The sequence below is a fragment of the Olea europaea genome, chromosome 11, assembly GCF_002742605.1.
Source record: "Olea europaea var. sylvestris chromosome 11, O_europaea_v1, whole genome shotgun sequence".
Classification (NCBI taxonomy): Eukaryota; Viridiplantae; Streptophyta; class Magnoliopsida; order Lamiales; family Oleaceae; genus Olea; species Olea europaea.
In genome coordinates, this window is record NC_036247.1 from 15,264,987 (window position 1) to 15,279,395 (window position 14,409).

At 33.5% G+C, this 14,409-nt stretch overlaps 1 protein-coding gene across 1 annotated transcript; it reads left to right on the forward strand.

The window, feature by feature from the left end:
• Positions 1 to 630: 630 nt before the first annotated feature.
• On the forward strand, positions 631 to 10,403 carry LOC111403566 (cytochrome b5, seed isoform). Its single transcript, XM_023032119.1, has 3 exons — positions 631 to 892; positions 9,778 to 9,844; positions 9,978 to 10,403. The coding sequence occupies exons 1-3, from the start codon at positions 815 to 817 to the stop codon at positions 10,229 to 10,231; spliced, it is 399 nt and encodes a 132-aa protein (XP_022887887.1). The 5' UTR covers positions 631 to 814; the 3' UTR covers positions 10,232 to 10,403.
• Positions 10,404 to 14,409: the final 4,006 nt, after the last annotated feature.

Genomic DNA, 14,409 nt, shown 5'->3' on the forward strand with positions numbered 1-14,409 from the left:
TTAAATGATTTTCGATAAATAAATACATCACGTTAATCATCTCGCGAAGTAGAACTTGAATATGCTAGGTCCCGTATTAATTAAAAGGTGGGTCCCACTGAAATTTGGGCTCAAAATTGACCCATTAACCTTTTTTCCAACAATCTCATCCGCTTAAATATGCATGGCACATAAGATATAAAGTACACGTATCTCATTATTACACGATTAAGTTGATTGGTAATTCTTAATAACTAATTGACAAGTCTCAACGTTGTTATATATAATTGCAATTAAGTAAGAGAGTTGAGCACAAGCCATCAAGAAAAAAAAAAAAAAAAAAAAAAAAAATCCCGGTTTGATGGAGATTAAAATAAGATTTTTAATAAATTTTGATAAAAATTAATAAAATATGTAGTTAAATATTTATGAGTTCCATGAAATAAAAGGTTAAAATTAATTATTTATTTTGACTTTAAAAAATCTATATTACAATCCCCACCAATTAGACTAAAAATATGAGGACATTGATCTCCCAAAAGAGGACATTGATGCTCTAACCAAAAATACCATGAAAAAGTAAAAAAGTAACGTTTCTAAAAGGTTTTTTTTGGGTCATAGAGGAATTATACAAAGCAGGTGATTGTAATGGTTGAAATTTGACATTTGATGGCCCATCTTTTTGTTCACCAACCGGCTGCGCATCCAACATAAAATATTGACTCGCCAACCACACGCTCTTCTACCGCACTCCTTATTTCCATCAAGCCCTCTTACAGGTCTTGAAGGAGTTTTCGACCTACTCGAATCAGAACCCCTTTTAATTCTTCATAAAATGAGCAAAATTTTTACTTTGGCTGAGGTTTCTGAGCACAACAACGCCAAGGACTGTTGGCTTATCATTGATGGCAAGGTATGAGAAATTCTTCTGAATTTTGCTAAAAATTTTGGACCCTTTTAATTGTATTTAAATGGGTTCGATCTAATCCGGTTATGCAATATCTAGATCTATTAAAAAAGTTATCTTGATTTGGGTTTTTGTTTCTGTGATTTTGAAGTGAATTTTTCTTTAGTATTTGATTCAATTTTTCTAGTTTTGGTTCATTGGTTTTGAATATTTGAATCTGATTTTATCTTTTCTGAAAATTAAAATATACGGTATAAGTTGATATCTTTTTTTCTTTTTGACTACATTATAGATCAGCTCGATCTGATCTGTGCTGGGGACTTGTTTCCAGTTGCATGTAAAGCATTAGGAATTTATGCCATTGTTTCGGCAAGAAAAATTATAGTTGTTGGAGCATAATTTTCAAGAGCGTTTAGTTTTCAAAATGTAGCATATTTTATTTGTTAGAATGTATACTTGTGATCTAGTCATGCCATATAAACTTTAAATAGCACATAGATCTATTGCGGAAATTAAATGGACCGAAAATATACCTCCAGCTATTGATATCAACTGTGCAATCCGAAAATGAAGCTTTATGCCTTGGATTGGAGTGCTTCTAATGCCTTTTCAATCTCTTGACAATGGAGTAAGAAAACTGAATGGAATAGATGGCATTAGGGATCCAAACCGTGTTTCATATATAGGCTCTACCACTACTGAGTTTACCTTATTCAATACCAATAATTATGCAATTATTGACAAAATTTGTAGAATTTATGGGTCAACTTATTTGATACCAAAAATTACGCACTCAAAATAGGAAAAAATCAACATTCTCCCCCTTGGCCAAAAAATTCTATCATTTCCTTTAGTAAGAAACAAGTACATAAATCATGGCGATAGGTCCTCTTAGAACTGGTATTATCTTCCATGTATTACAATGTAGCGTGTATCTTAACATTAGCCCATATAGCTTAATCAATAAACCTTATGTTTATTCCAAGTCCAAACATTAATGATATTTCTCCAACCAATGAATGTGCACATAACAAAAATGAGAAATTATCACAACTGAAAATAGAGTTTTATTATTAATGACATTGGTCCATACTACGAAATCATTTTAAGAAACAAAGTCCCATTCGGTCTACATGATCCTTAAACTTGAATGGTGGCATGTCTTTTGTCAAAGGATTAGCAATAATTAATTCAGTGTTAATGTGTTCAATGACCATTGTTTTATCTTTAGCACATTCTCTTATCGCTAAATACTTGATATCGATGTGTTTGCTTCGACTGCCACTTTTGTTATTTTTTGTCATAAAACTGAGCTAAATTATCACAAAATATCCTTAGTGGCCTAGAAATTGAATCCACAATTCTAAGTCCAGAAATAAAACTCTTCAATCATACACCATGCAAGGTTGCCTCAAAACAAGATATGAACTCAGTCTCCATAATAGAAGTAGCAGTCAAGGTTTGCTTTGCGCTTCTCCAAGATACAGCTCCACTAGCAAACATGAAAATGTATCCAAATGTTGATTTTCGTGAATCAACGCAGCTAGCAAAGTCCGAATTTGAGTAACCAATCACTTCCAGATTAACAATTCGTTTATACATAAGCGTGTAATCTTTCGTCCCTTGAAGGTACCTCAGCACCTTCTTTGCAGCTCTCCAGTGGTCCATAGCTGGATTATTCTGATATCATTCCAAGAGCAAATGCAATGTCAGGTCTTATGCAGACCAACGCATACATTAGGCTTCTGATAACAGAAGCATATGGAATGTTCTTCATTTGCTCCCTTTCAAAATCACTTTTCGGGCACTGGTTCGAATTTAATCTATCACCCTTCACAATGGGAGCTATACTTGATGAACAATCTTTCATTCGAAATCTCTCTAAAATCTTATTGACTCTATAGCACGGACACTCTAACTAGGGTAGCGTGTCCGTGTTGGCGTGTTGGTACCGACACTCTACAATAATCATTTTTTTCTTACTATAATTATTATATATTTTTAATTCAAAATTATTAGTAAATAACAAATAAATACTCATATTTAAAAGATTTCAACAAGAAAAATCAATAATAAATATAAAACTAAATTTATACTATATAAATGAAAATTTTTAAAGAATTTAATCAACGTGTCGACGTGTCGTGTCGGTACTTTTTTGAAAAATCACGAGTTGACGTGTCCGACATGTATCGTGTCGGACACATAAACGTATCGGTTCATCATAGCTTATTGATATAGGTTTCTTGTGACAGACCCAAAATACCTCATGGTCTATCCCTGTAGATTTTTATGCTTTTTAGAGAAAAATTGTTTCACCTTATATAGCAAACATTTATCATTAGCTACAAGTAAAATATCATTCACATATAGAATAAGAAATTTTTTTTTACTCCCACTGACCTTCTGATATATACATTGATTCATAATGTTCTCTACGAAGTCAAATGAAAAGATAACATCATGAAATTTTAAATACCATTGATGGGAGACTTGTTTCAATCCATATATGAATTTCTTAAGTTTGCATACCAAATGCTCATCACTACTAGAGGAGAATCCTTTTGGTTATTTTATATACACCTCATCCTCTAGGTCTCCATTGAGAAAGGCCGTCTTCACATCCATTTGTTGCAACTTTAAATCAAAATGTGCAACCAATCCCATAATGAGACGTAGAGAATCTTTCTTAGATACAGTAGAAATATCTCCTTATAGTCAATTCCTTCCTTTTGAGTAAATTCCTTAGCTACAAGTCTTACTTTATGTCTTTCAATGTTGCCTAATGAGTCCTTTGTCTTAAAGACCCATTTACATCCACTGACCCTTGCACCATTAGGCAACTTGACAAGATCCCAGACTCCATTGGATGCCATAGAATCCATCTCATCTTTCATTGCATTATACCATAAATTTGATTCTTTACAATTCATGGCTTGTGAAAACGTTTCAGGATCATTTTCAGCTTCGATGTTATAGTCCAATTCTTGTAAATACACAATATAATCACCAGTTATAACTGATTTCCTTACTCTAGTAGATCTCCTTAATGTTGTATCAACATTTTCTTAAGGATCATGTTGTTCAACCAGTTGTTCAACAATTTCAGGCAATTCTTGAACATATTGATCTGCTGGATTGTTATCAGCAACTTGTGGAACTTCAATGATTGGTTGTCTAACACCTGTTTGAATTTGAAGGGTGTTGTGAACGATAATCAATCTGTCACTTGAAGTGGAAGGTTGAGCATCAATATGATTTTTTTTAAAAACAATGTCTTGGAATCGATCGCTCTCACTAATTTAGTTATTCTCAAGAAACTTTGCATTTCTTAACTCCACAATCCTAGTGCTGTGAGATGGACAATAGAATCTGTACCCTTTTGACCTTTCGACATATCTAATGAAATACCCACTAATAGTCTTTGGTTCTAGTTTCTTCTCTTGTGGATTATAAACTCTTACTTTAGACGAGCATCCCCAAATGCGCGTATGTCACAAACTCGATTTCCAACATTTCCATAATTCAAATGGTGTCTTTGGGATAGTCTTAGTTGGAATTCGGTTTAATATATACACTGCCGTTTTAAGAGCTTCGGTCTACACAGATCTAGGAAGCTTGGAGCTGCTAAGCATACGTTGCACCATGTCCAATAACGTTCAATTTCTTCTTTTCGACATTTTGGTCTGGAGAACCAGGTATGGTGTATTGGGTAACTATCCCATGCTCTTGAAGAAACTTTGCAAATGGAGTAGGTGCTTGTCCATCATCGGTGTATCTACTATAATATTCTCCACCTCTATCTGTTCTCACAATCTTAATTTGCTTTCCATGTTGTTTCTCTACTTCGGCCTTAAAAACTTTAAAGGCATCAAGTGCTTTGTTCTTGTTATGAAGCAAGTAGATATACATGTATCGTGAATAATCATCAATGAAAAAGATGAAGTATTTCGGGCCATACGAGCCCATGTCTGGACTACAAATGTTTGAATGTATGACGTCTAACTTTCTGTAGTTCTCTTAGCACCTTTCTTAGACTTTTTGGTTTGCTTTCCCTTAATACAATCCACAATACAATCCACACAAGTGTCAAAATTAGTAAAATTCAAAGTACTAAGTATTCCATTATTCACCAATCTCTTAATCCTTTCTATGGAGATATATCCCAATCTTCGATGCCACAATGTAGAGGAATCTTCATTCATAACACATCATTTCATACCAGTGTGAACATCCATAACATTATTATCAGTACTATGTTGTAAATTAATAGAGAAAAGACCATTAGACAATTTACCATTCCCAATAAGACTAAATTATAAAATAAACTTGAAGATGTGTCTGAAAAAATAAAGGAATATCCCAAAGGTACAAGTCTTGAAACCGAAAATAAATTTCTAGAAAAACTTGGAACATAAAAGGTCTTTCCAATTCTAAAATATAGCCATTGTTTTAAACTAAACTGCATGTTCCAATAGCCTCCACATGTGAGCCCATCTTGTTTCCTGATAAGATGTTTTGTTCACTTTCCACCGACTTTCTTAGATTTTACATACTTTGCAAGGTATTTGAAATACGGATTGTAGCACCAGAATTAACCCACCATGTATTATGATTAACATCAACCATATTAGATTCATAACAAGCAAGGAAGATTGAATTACCTTTCATCTCAAGCCATTTGTGAAACTTGGTGCAATCTTTCTTCATGTGCCCCTTCTTTTTACAAAAAAAAAAAAAAAAAAACACTTATTTTCCTTTTTGATTTCACCTTAGGGTGGTATTTTACCTTTCCCCTTTTGCTTGGCTTGGTTATGATTCTTCCCTTGGTTATGATCCTTCTCACGTGTTGTCAACAATGCACTCTCACCCATTTCCACAGCCAACCTTCCTTCCTCTTGAATACACATGGTCAGAAGTTCATTGATTGACCATTTGTTTTTATGCGTGTTATAAGAGATTTTGAAGGATCCATATTGCTGCGGAAGAGTATTTAATATATAGTGCACAAGGAAAGAATAAGACATTTTAACCTCCAAAGTTTTCAGCAAAGCTGCAATGTCCCTCATTTGCATGATGTGCTCATCCACACCTCTCACACTGCCGAGCCTTAAGGATGAAAATTTTATTATCAGGGTGCTAGCAAGTGCTTTGTTTGAAGTTATAAACTGTTCATTAATAGCCTTTAGTAACGCTTTGACATCGTCATGCTTATCCACATAACCTCGAATACCAGCTGAGATTTTGGTCTTTATGAACATCATACTAAGGCGATTAGACCGCTCCTATTCATAAAGAACCTTTTCTTCTGGAGTGCTGGTTGCAGTAATATTCGGCTTGTCTTTCCTTATAGCATAATTGATATCCATGCACCCCAAATGAAGAAGAATTCTCTCCTTGCACACTTTATAGTTGTCCCTTTTCAGTTCGGGAATTTCACACTTAATATCAGAGAAATTCGCAAGTTGCATGACTGTAAGAAAATCAAACATGCATAAAATTTGAGACAAATGAATACATATCATGTTTTACCAATGTAAATCATGTTTCAAAATTATGAATCTAATGACAGAACTTGCCTGTGGGCTAAAATCCTACTCTATTAGATCCATGTATAAATTTTATGATAAAACTATTAAATCACGTTGTAATTCCTAGTTCCTGTGGGTAATTAGGAAAGTAATTCAATATTTTATCCTAGTTTGATTATACAAATATAATAAAAAAATTTGTGGGATAAAATTTACTATATTAAATATGATCAACCACAATTAATGTCTTTCCTCAATATGTGATCCTATACTCTAATATATAATTTTGCATAATTAAGGATGCTGTGGTTACTTCCTAATTAATTGAAATTACATGGATCACTTGACATTAAATATAATTCACAAAATATGCTCATATAAATTGCACAAACCCATAAGCAATATGAGCTCAAAAATTAAATTTTAATATACTAAATTATTTAACTTAATATTGCATGTATAACAAACCAATAAAATTTATACATACAAAACACTAAATAAAATAATTTTAGTGCATATGAAAACAAAACCACCGAACAATTCCCATTAATTTTGTAACTTATTTACATGTAGTAACAAACTGGTAGAATGGATTTTTGTCTTTGCCAAACCATTACTTTATTAGAATTGCAGAACAACAGCAGTCTTTATCTCATGCAAGTTGGCTCGTATGCTGGAAACTAATGGTCAAAACAAAAACCATTCTTGTACTTTAATTAGTAAAAGACAAGGACTGAAAGGCCCACTGCATGTCAACACAATTTGGCCTGTCTCTCTGCAACGGTAATGAAGAAACGCTAACTGCGGGTTTGAAAAGATTGTTTACTATTTTTTTAATTACTAACAAGTCGTCCTCAACCTTTAGCCGAGTATATTTGACCCGGTTCCAACCTAAATAGAAACCTTGCAGTTTCTACACATTCCGGACACCAAAATTTACGTATAAAATCCCAGAAATGTTAGAAATCCAAATTTTTAATAATTCCTAACCTTAAGTTTCATCAAAAACTATGAAATAAGAATTTGAAATCTCTGAAAAATTACAGTAAATTTCTAGGAAAATTGCACAGAGCAAAATGAGCAAGGTAGAGGTAAAGTGGACTCTGATACCAACTGTTAGAATGTATACTTGCGATCTAATCATGCCATATGAACTTTAAATTGCACATAGATCAAATGCGGAAATTAAATGGACCAAAAATGTACCTTCAGTCATTGATATCAACTGTGCAGTCCGAAAATGGAGCTTTATGCCTTGGATGGGAGTGCTTCTAATGTCTTTTCAATCTCTTGACAATGGTGTAAGAAAACCGAATGGAATAGATGGCATTAGGGATCCAAAACCGTGTTCCATGTACAGCTCTACCACTATTGAGTCTACCTTATTCAATACCAACGATTATGCAATTATTGACAAAATTGGCAGAATTTATGGGCCAACTTATTTGATACAAAAAATTACTCACTCAAAATAGGAAAAAACCAACATTATTGGGTCATTAACTTGAATGGTTTGCCCTATTTTGCATCAATCTGAAGTGAAAAATTGGAGTAAATTGTCTTCAAGAGAATCTCTGGCTGACCTGCCCAGGTTCACTGAAAATTTGAGTTAATCATGCATGTTTATTTCTTTATTCAAGTGCAATCGCATTGACTACTGTTGGAAAATACTCATTGAAGGTTGCTCCTTGCTGTTTGGTATCATATTAATTTGTCGTCGTTTAATTCCGGTAATTCCCATGTTGATTCTAGAGATTTTATTCAAGATCTGTCTTGATGCAGTGTTTGTATAGCTATTTGGCATTTTACTTACGGCTGCTATGATCCAATTGTAATGATCCCTTGTTCGGTGTGAAATTTGAGTCAGAATCTCATGGAAAAACTTTTCCTTCTAAAATAAACTTTAGAAGGTTTACATGATTGGTTGCTCTCATTGAACAGCCAATTCTTTTTGCTACCCGCTTAATCGAGCTTTGTAATATATTTTTTAATTGATTGATGTTTCATCTTCAATTTTTTGTTCACTTTGCAGTAAAAGCGAAGGATTCTTATCCGTTGAATATGATTTTCTCTCTCAACTCTTGATTAATTTGAAAGAGCAACAAGTGAACTACTATAGTTGGAGAATGAAATTGATTTGCACCATGAAAATTCCTATTCTTCCTCATAAAAACACTTTAAATCTTCTTATTGATGAAATAATGGTGTTGGCATGTTTTAGTGGTTATATATATATATATATATATAGTTGGAGAATGAAATTGATTTGCACCATGAAAATTCCTATTCTTCCTCATAAAAACACCATAAATTTTCTTCTTGATGAAATAATGGTGTTAGCATGTTTTGGTGGTTTTATACCCTATATATCACACGGATTTAAAGTAACGTGTATTTTGTTCAGTAATGGCAAATTGAGAGGAAAATAGCAATCTTTATGCTACTATTAGTTGAAGCTACATATTTCCAGCGTAACTAGTAAACTGATTAAACTTGAGTGGATAAGATTTTTAGGATAATGGTCTATAGTTTGTGCTACGCAAATGCTGCAGTAGCCAATATAGAAAATTTACCAAACTCTATAATTTTATGGTTCCCATGCAAGGTATGGGAATTGAATCTCATATCAAAAGCATGGGTTTTTGATATAAACTTGGACTCTCCAATTTCAATAACTAGCTTTCGAGATATGGCTTTCCCAAGATTTATATCATTGGTATTAGAACAAGCACCATGTCTCTCGGTTGCAATCGAGTAGCGGATGGTGACATTGGCATAGCAATGTTCGTCTGGGATTAGTCATGAACTAGTGCATATCTAGTCCGACGTGGGCGTCGGGATCATGGAGCGTCGTAGATTGTTATGGTTCTCATTGTACAGTATGGAATTTGAATCTCACATCGAAAGTATGAGCTTTCAGTGTTTAGTTTACATAGATTTGGGCTTCCAACTTCAATAGCTAGCTTTTGAAGTATGGCTCTTCCAATATCTATATCAATATCATTGTAACTGATTTTAATGATACTAATGAACTCGGGGAAAATATGCATTTGAAATGGATTCCAGGGATGCCTAACTATTACTTATTATGATAAAGCCAATTCAATGAATAAGATTCGCATGGATGCAATGTTTATGTATTTATATTTAAAATTTGTATGCTAGAGCCACGTGGAAACAAATGATCGAACAGCAATTAGACTTGTAAGGTATGGTGTTGATAATGAAAGGTGTTGCTTAAAATTGAGGGTGCCATGATGTCATCTCAATTTAGTATGTGTATGTATCCTATGTTTATTTTGTTTATTTTGTTTCCTCATGCTTGTTAGAAGTCATCTGTGCTTTTAAACTTTTGCACAGGTTTATGATGTTACAAAATTCTTGGAAGACCATCCTGGTGGAGATGAAGTTTTGTTGTCTGCAACAGGTAATACTGTCGAATATAAAATGGTTTCCAAGTGATGACGATGTTTACTGTGACATTTTCAACATCATATGTGCTTGTGATTATGCATAAAGTTATTGGTCTATTGATAATCCCAGTGATTTTTCCTCTGCAGGGAAGGATGCAACTGATGATTTTGAGGATGTTGGCCATAGTAGCACTGCAAAGGCAATGATGGATGAATTTTATGTTGGTGACTTTGATACATCAACCGTCCCAACCAAAACCCAGTACACTCCTCCAAAGCAGCCTCACTACAACCAAGACAAAACATCTGATTTCATCATCAAACTCCTCCAGTTCTTGGTTCCCCTGGTCATCTTGGGTGTGGCTGTTGGCATCCATTTCTATACCAAATCTTCGGCTTAAAACATGAGATTATAAGTTGAAAACCTCGTTATATATTAACTTGCATAATTTTGGGGATTGATGCATATTTCTACTTTTGTGGTAATGGGGATGCTTTTGGCTTGCTTTTCTTGAAACCTAATTAGCTTCATCTTGCATGCTTTGGCCAATCTAGTATTTGACTCTTCGTGAATTTTGATTAGTTCTTAATTCCATCACCAGTCCAGATTAACTATTAGAGTGTGTTTGATTGACTTTATTTTTAATGAAAAATGTCATTTTTTCATCCAAATTCCCATTTTTGGGATGTTTGACTGACAATTTATTTTTATGGAAAATATTTTCCAATTTTTGGTCACGTGACCATATTTTCTTCAAAAACAAGGAAGAGAATTTCTTATCTATTCGCTCTCTCATACCCTCTAATAAAAAATGGATGAACATAATATTTTCTAGGTTGAAAATTAAATCAATCAAATATATTTAATTATTAATTTTCATACAAATAAGTTTAAGGCAATTGAATTGTGTAGAATTTATTTTCTTTCCATGTAAATTCCATGCTTGCAAATGAGTATATTCTGGTTCTAGAATTCATGTTGGGGTATGGTTCTAGAATTCATGTTGGGGTTTCGAGTTTTCAAGTCATGAGCTGTTGTAGGATCAACAAGATTTGATGCTGATCACCGAGAATACTTCGTTCACTTTCTAGTTTGTATAAATTGATTGAGATTCATTTGGGGCTTGTTTGGTACTGATTTTTAGAATCAGTTTTTTGACCATTAGAGAGAAAAGTGGGTTTCAAATATGAGTGAAGAAGTAAAAAATGACGACTAATCATGTTAAGCAACGGTCAAAAAATAAATTTTTTGACTTGAAAAATCAGAACAAAACAGGGACTTTATTATTACATTAAGTTTCGTACAAGTATAAAATTGCGGCTGTGGCCCACTCAAATATTGACCCTCGTATATTTCTCTCCCAACCTTTTATTCTGTCCTCAACAACGGACTCCCTCCAAACTTATCATGAGTTTTGCATGATAATTTTGTTACACTCTTACCAGCCTCAAAAGGTTTTCCCATTTTTATCTTTCTCATCCCCCTCCGCGAGTCAAGTTGCTCGTTGGCTCGTTACTTGACTCGATTTGGCCGATGGACTACTTTGGCTCGTATTGAGACGAGTTGACTTATCTTGAACACGTTGATCGATTTGTTTTTGAAAAATTTAAAAAATAAATATTAAAAGAATGAGTTGACTTGTGACCAAACAGGCCAATACCTGCATCACAACTCTTTTTAATATATGGTGTAATTAACCGTAATCTGTAAATTAAAGTTTTACACGTTACATTCTATGTAATTACATTATGGGTCTTTAATCTTTCGTATTTGTGGCACCGATATCCCTAACCTAACATTTGTTGCACTCAGTTCCAACAATTTTAAAATTGTACATAGCGACTATATCTATGATGGAAAATATTTATTTAAACATTAAATAACCACGGAATGCTTATGTGATATCAAACTAAAATGGTAAAATTGTTCAAAAATACTTTATTCTTCCAAAACAATTCAAATGGTAACTTTAACTTCCATTTAGAAATTCAAATAGGGTTTATTTCCTCTGTGTTCATGAAGTATTTTATGCATCTCTGACATCACGTGAGTGTCATTTGGTCATTTAATTTTAAATAAACACTTTATGTTAGTTAGGGACATTGATTCCACAATTTTTAAATGCCGGGAACATGGACGTAACAAATGATAGGTTAGGAACACATACGCCGCGCATATAGGAAAGTTTGGGGACCTCTTATGGAATTTAGCCTAATTAATTTCTTAAATTTTTCTATCATATAATTGAATAACTTTTCTTCGTATTCTAAAACGTATTATATAGGCCATTAAACATTTCAATTTTTGTATTTAAAAAAAAATAAAAAAATTTCACCCTAACACCCCCATCCATTCAAAGGAGCATCGAATCCAAGTCAACGATCTCACAAGGTTTCACTTTTACTATTTAAATTAGACATTGACCTTTTAAACCATAATTTAAGGTATCTACTATTTTAAACCCGAGGATTTGTATAATCTATTGAATAAGTAAATTTTATATTTATTACTCACTTAATACTTCATTTATGGTTAACCGTATTATTAAATTCTATTAAAAAGGCAATTAGTTGACAAAAAATTTACTCTGTGCACTTACATGCACAAATATACGAAAATGATCTTCTAAGTATCGATACTTAACTTATGTTAAATATCAGTGACATGACACACCATTTAATTGGTGAATAAATTAATGATAAGTTCCGTGTATTTAATAATTTGCTAATTAAATGGTGTGCCATGTCACCAGTGCCTATCGAATGTTTAATTTATATTTGAATCATTAAGGATCCATTATATTTTAATGTCTACCAATAATCAATCCACGTTATTTTCTATTATATTTATTGTTTATCAATGATCAATCGATACTAATTTCATTCATGTAAAAAGTGACTAAAATTGAAAATATCAGAAAAATAGAGTTGTTGAACGGATTATTCAATTGATATTCTCGAATATGAATGGAAATATTAGTGATATTATTGAAAAAAAATTAACATGAGCGATCCAATTAAAGTTTTCACGAAAGTTCAGTTACCAAAATTAAAATTAACCCCAAATTTAATAGGTGCTACATTAGTATCGATACAAGTTCTGTTAAACTCATGGCTTTATTCATTTTTCCCTAGTGAATCCCGTTTCCTGTCTTTAAGTTCATCGTACCTGATGTATAATAATCACACGTGGACATCTGAAGAAACTCGGAAACGTAAAAATTATATATAAACGAGATTACCTTTTGAAGACTTTCTAAGATCAATTCGTTAAAATATACACAATTATAAGTTTTTAATTAATTTTTTTGTCTATTTGCTGCCTTCAATTTTCATAGAAAGATAAGAACAATACGACCAAGATTTTTACTTGAAAAACAAGAAATATCCTCGTTAACAACTATTTATTTTTTAAATTCTTCTTCGCATGGGGGATTTCCTAAGACAATATCCCACCGATTCCTAAGACATTTCTTAAGATACCACGTCAAAATTTGTCATGCTGTGATCAAGAAATTTCCTATATTAAGATTGATTTGTGCGTCCACCTCCCCTTCGCTTGGTTCTTCTGCAGAAACCCAGAAAAATGGGAGTTTCAGCAAGAGATAATGATCTTCTAAAGCTGGTGCATCCTGGCCGGTACGTCGAGATCTATCGAGAGCCGGTGATTGCCGCCGACATCATGAAAAAGTACCCCCGACACTGCATCGCAAGGCCTGATGTGTTTCAGTTTCCTTGGATTTCTGTACGACCCGAATCAGTTTTAGTACCAGGGAAAGTGTTTTATCTCGTACCTTTTAGGACCATGCACAAATTGCTGGAGTCTAAAAAACCGCAGCATAATCAGAATTCTTCGAGAAGAACTCAATCGGATGGTCATGATCATCGTCATCGTCATCCTCTTCACCGTCGCCATAATCCTAGTCATCGTCACCATAACGATCCGACTTCTCCGATCAAATCAATGGCCGGAGTGACTCCAAAGCATCTACCGCATGACAGATACAACTTTAGACAGTTTGACAATAATATGAACTCCCATGATCATCATGATCAAGATTCTGATGTGACTTTGTACAGGTCATCCTTCTTCGAATCTTGGAATAGAGCTCGTGAGATTTTGAACCATGATAATACTGATTATGAGATTGATTCATTAGTCGACAGTGAAGTGACGAGAAATGGGCGTCCGCGTTTAATGATCCCGGAGAATGATGCTCTGCGGTTGATATCTTGTATGAGGAAGCCGGATAGTGTTCGAAAGTTGCTAAAGTTGAAGGTGACCTTTACATCTCCGATTATCATTCCAAGCACTCCAAGAAAGTCCCCAACACATCAGCAGCACGTTATGACTTCTTAGAATGATACTATAAGGTGCCACCCAAGGCTCTTTTTCCCCTTTTTTGTTTTGTTTTCTTCTTCTTCTTTTTATTTTTATTTTTATTTTTATTTTTATTTTTTTATAATATTTTCGGGGGAAGGTTAGGGAGTGGGGTTATGAGGGGAGAAGAAAGAAACTATCTTGTACTTGTCGAAGTATGATGTTTCAGAGTTTTGTTGTTAAAATGTTTTAAGGGAT

Excerpts from the sequence above, each read along its gene's own strand:
- LOC111403566 (XM_023032119.1), top strand. The coding sequence starts at position 815 with ATGAGCAAAATTTTTACTTTGGCTGAGGTTTCTGAGCACAACAACGCC. Across the intron at positions 893-9,777 it reads GGCTTATCATTGATGGCAAG|GTTTATGATGTTACAAAATT; the intron begins GTATGAGAAATT and ends ACTTTTGCACAG. Across the intron at positions 9,845-9,977 it reads AGTTTTGTTGTCTGCAACAG|GGAAGGATGCAACTGATGAT; the intron begins GTAATACTGTCG and ends TTTCCTCTGCAG.